Source organism: Cucurbita maxima, unplaced genomic scaffold (genome assembly GCF_002738345.1).
Source record: "Cucurbita maxima cultivar Rimu unplaced genomic scaffold, Cmax_1.0 Cma_Scf00035, whole genome shotgun sequence".
Lineage (NCBI taxonomy): Eukaryota > Viridiplantae > Streptophyta > Magnoliopsida > Cucurbitales > Cucurbitaceae > Cucurbita > Cucurbita maxima.
Window position 1 is genome coordinate 1,862,602 of NW_019272051.1, and position 3,235 is coordinate 1,865,836.

The following is a 3,235-nucleotide window of genomic DNA, read 5'->3' on the forward strand; positions in this document are numbered from 1 at the left end:
GGGGGGGGGGGGGGGGGTGAAGAAACAATAAAAAAAAGTATATATATAATAAGCATAGCAAAAAAATTAAAACACCTTGGTCACGGGAAGAGATTGTGAATCCCATGACTTGTTAGAAAATGTAAATGAGTCTCCATCCTTGCAGACTGGGATATATTGTGCCTTAGGAAGGGTATACAAGTGTGCCAAAACTCGACAGACTTCATCAATTCCCAACTTGTCTGCATCAAATGCCTTCCACCAAGGTGGATTTTCAGGAAGGGGTACTTGAAATCTACGAGCAGCAGCATATACAACCCCACAAGCCACAACCTCGCTCTTGAATCGAACGCACAAGGTTGTACGCAAACTGTTCCATATAATAAAAAATTAAATTAACAAATTTTCTCATAGGATATATAAGAATATCTACATAAATTCTAAACATTTTATTGCCAGTTTTATCCTGGTTAACACCATCAGGTACGTGAGGTACACGTATGCCATATTCCCAAAGCTAGGTTATTTCCATTAACGGTTAAATGGACCATATAAACACACAAAAAACGGATAGAAGCAGGCCAAATAAAACTAAATTAGGTGTCACACCTCGCTTCACAGCTAGGATAAAAATATTTTAACTTTTTTTCTCAGTAGACTAAGATGAAACTCAAGCTTCTTTCACAGAAATGCAAGCACAAGAGAGAGCCCAAAGGTTCGTTGACACAAATATACAAATGCCAAGTCTTACTCAGTCCAATCTCTCAAGTCTTACTATTCTAAAAGACTCCCACACAAATGACCAAACTCCAGCCAAGTAGCTCATAGTCTATCAACCGCCCTATTTTCCATCTTGGTGGTGTTTTTATAGCCTTGCCTTGATTATTAGAAACTGAAAGGGTTTTTTGTAATATTGCTTTCTCGGAAGGGGTTCTCACTATGCCTTGCTCTTAAGTTTCCTTTTGTCGGTATGAATATATGTTTCTCAGTTTTATATTTAAAAAACAAAAATAATACTCAATGAAAACAAGTTTAACTATTGAGGTTAAAAGCAAAGTTGGCCAGTAGATTAAAAGTAAACTCAAACACCATGACCACACCCAAGACCTCCTAAGAATTTCGGCAGGTACATGGGAGAAAAGGTAGAAGCAATAAACCTCACACCAGCCAAGACAAAATGAAAAGGAAATAACCCCCAAAAAGGTGAAAATTTTCCAATGGAAAATAGCACATAAAGCCATTAGCACAAGTGAAAATCTACAAAATCAGAATGTTCTACATAACTCTATTTCCAAGTTGGTGCTCATTACACAAGGAAGACAATGAATCACAAAACTACTTATTTATGAAGGGTACACGCTCATAATTTACGGACAAGAATTCTTAATGTCTTTGGATGGCATCTCACTTTTCCTAGGGAGGTAAAAGAGTTATTGAACATGGCCTTTAGCATACCACCCCTTCAAGAGCGCAAAAGCCCAGCTATGGAAAAACCTCATTATAGCTTTTTATAAAAAAAATATACGGAAAGAAAGAAATGAAAGAGCATTCACGGAGAAGACACATACTTATACCAATCTCTTTGACAATGTTGTTTACCACACTATATTTTGGTATAAAGTGTCTGATACTTTTGCTTCCTATAGTCATCCCTCCCCCATTGTAAATTGGGAAGATCCCTTGAATCGTCATGGATAACACATCCTTTATGTAAATTTCAAACCTCTATGAAATTGTCTCTTATAAAAAAAATGAATTTTATGCCTAAACTTTCTATTTTGTTGTCTAGGAGGTCTGTGAAATTTAAGAAATGATGAATAAGTTAATGACCTAAAATTGTTAGACACAAAATTAAGAGTTCAAAAACTTATTAGACATTTGTGAAGTTTAGGAACTAAATAGAAACAACTAAAAAGTTGGAGAACTAAACTTGTAACTTATATTTCTATTCACCAAATAACAATCTCCCAATTTAATGTATCTATGTAGAGATGCAATGCGTACATGCACACAACATATGCAATATAAACAAGGCAACCCTTACGACATAATCTAAATTTCCAATCAAACTCAATGATTTAGCTCTACGTTCCCAAAAATAACCTTTTGAACATGTGCTACTTTTATTTCCTTGTCAATTACTGATCCTAGTCATAAAGATAATTTTTTAAAATGGAAAACCTGAATCAAAGTGACTTCTAATATTGACAAACTCTACGTTAAAACCTCTCAAAAGAAGTAAAGAACAGTGAGTTACTACAGTAAGAGGGCGATCTTTTTAATCTGAGAATGCCTAATTAATATCTCCAATTTCCACCACCTTGAACTGAGGGAAAAGAGAAGTACACAAATAGTTGAATCAATGTTTAATAGGATTAACTGTGTTAACTGTAACTCGAAAGCAATTTAATGAAAATTAACACGGAAATGAAACTTTTGATTAAACTTCTGACTATTATGATACCTGTCGTTGGCTAGATTCCAAGCTTCTTGCCTCAGTTCTGGAGGTGTTCCAAGGGTTGCAAGATAATTAGATATGAATTTATGCGGATGTTCAACATGACAAATGAAACCCATCTCTTTCAATATATGCCTCTCAGTTCTGCTCAACTCCGTCTTCAAGTCTGCGTATTTCTATATGAAACAAAACAAAATAATTAAAATGTTGAATAACATTATAAATAAAAAAAACTAGGAGGTTAGTTAATTTTAAAAATTACTAGCCAAGAAGTGGACAGAATCAATATATGTGAATATATTAGCAAAGCTAGATTCCAAATGATTTTATAGGACATAAAAACAATGATTTCAAACCTTTTTTTTTCCCCCCTTTTTTGTGCAATGAACGACCAACACTTCGATTTAAAAAGAAGAAAATACGGATCCTAAGATTCAAAAATGGAAACTGAGGATAAAAAGATCAAATTGAGACCTTGAGAGTAGGGTCCAAGAACTCTATCGATAAGTTCTCTCTCCTACATTCCATTCTGTGAAAAACAATAATGACTTGTCTGGCTTTCCTAGGGTTTTCCTCCAACTTTGAAGCAAGCCACACACAACTAGAAGCAACTTTCTGCAAGAAAGTATCATAAAACAAAAAGCATCACATAAGAATTTTTTTTTTTATAAGAAACATATCATAAGAATTAAAAATAAATTTAAAAGAAAAAGGAATCAAAATGTACAACCTTGACTTCTTTTCTCTCTTTTTTTTTTTTTTTTTTTTTTTTTTTTTTTTTTTTTTTTTTTTTTTTTT

General features: G+C 33.6%; 1 protein-coding gene across 6 annotated transcripts in view; it reads right to left on the minus strand.

Annotated features, from left to right (window-relative positions):
• Positions 1–3,235, minus strand: part of LOC111467871 (cyclin-L1-1-like) — a 9,286-nt gene that overhangs the window by 1,982 nt on the left and 4,069 nt on the right. For all 6 annotated transcript variants that reach the window (XR_002714623.1, XR_002714624.1, XR_002714622.1 and 3 more), the window contains 3 exons: positions 2,912–3,052; positions 2,444–2,613; positions 76–349 (listed from right to left, as the gene is read on the minus strand). Coding sequence is in view for 3 of the 6 variants with exons in the window: in XM_023112954.1 (XP_022968722.1) it covers positions 76–349; positions 2,444–2,613; positions 2,912–3,052 (585 nt within the window). In the remaining 3 variants the exon portion in view is untranslated. The remainder of the gene's footprint in view (positions 1–75; positions 350–2,443; positions 2,614–2,911; positions 3,053–3,235) is intronic.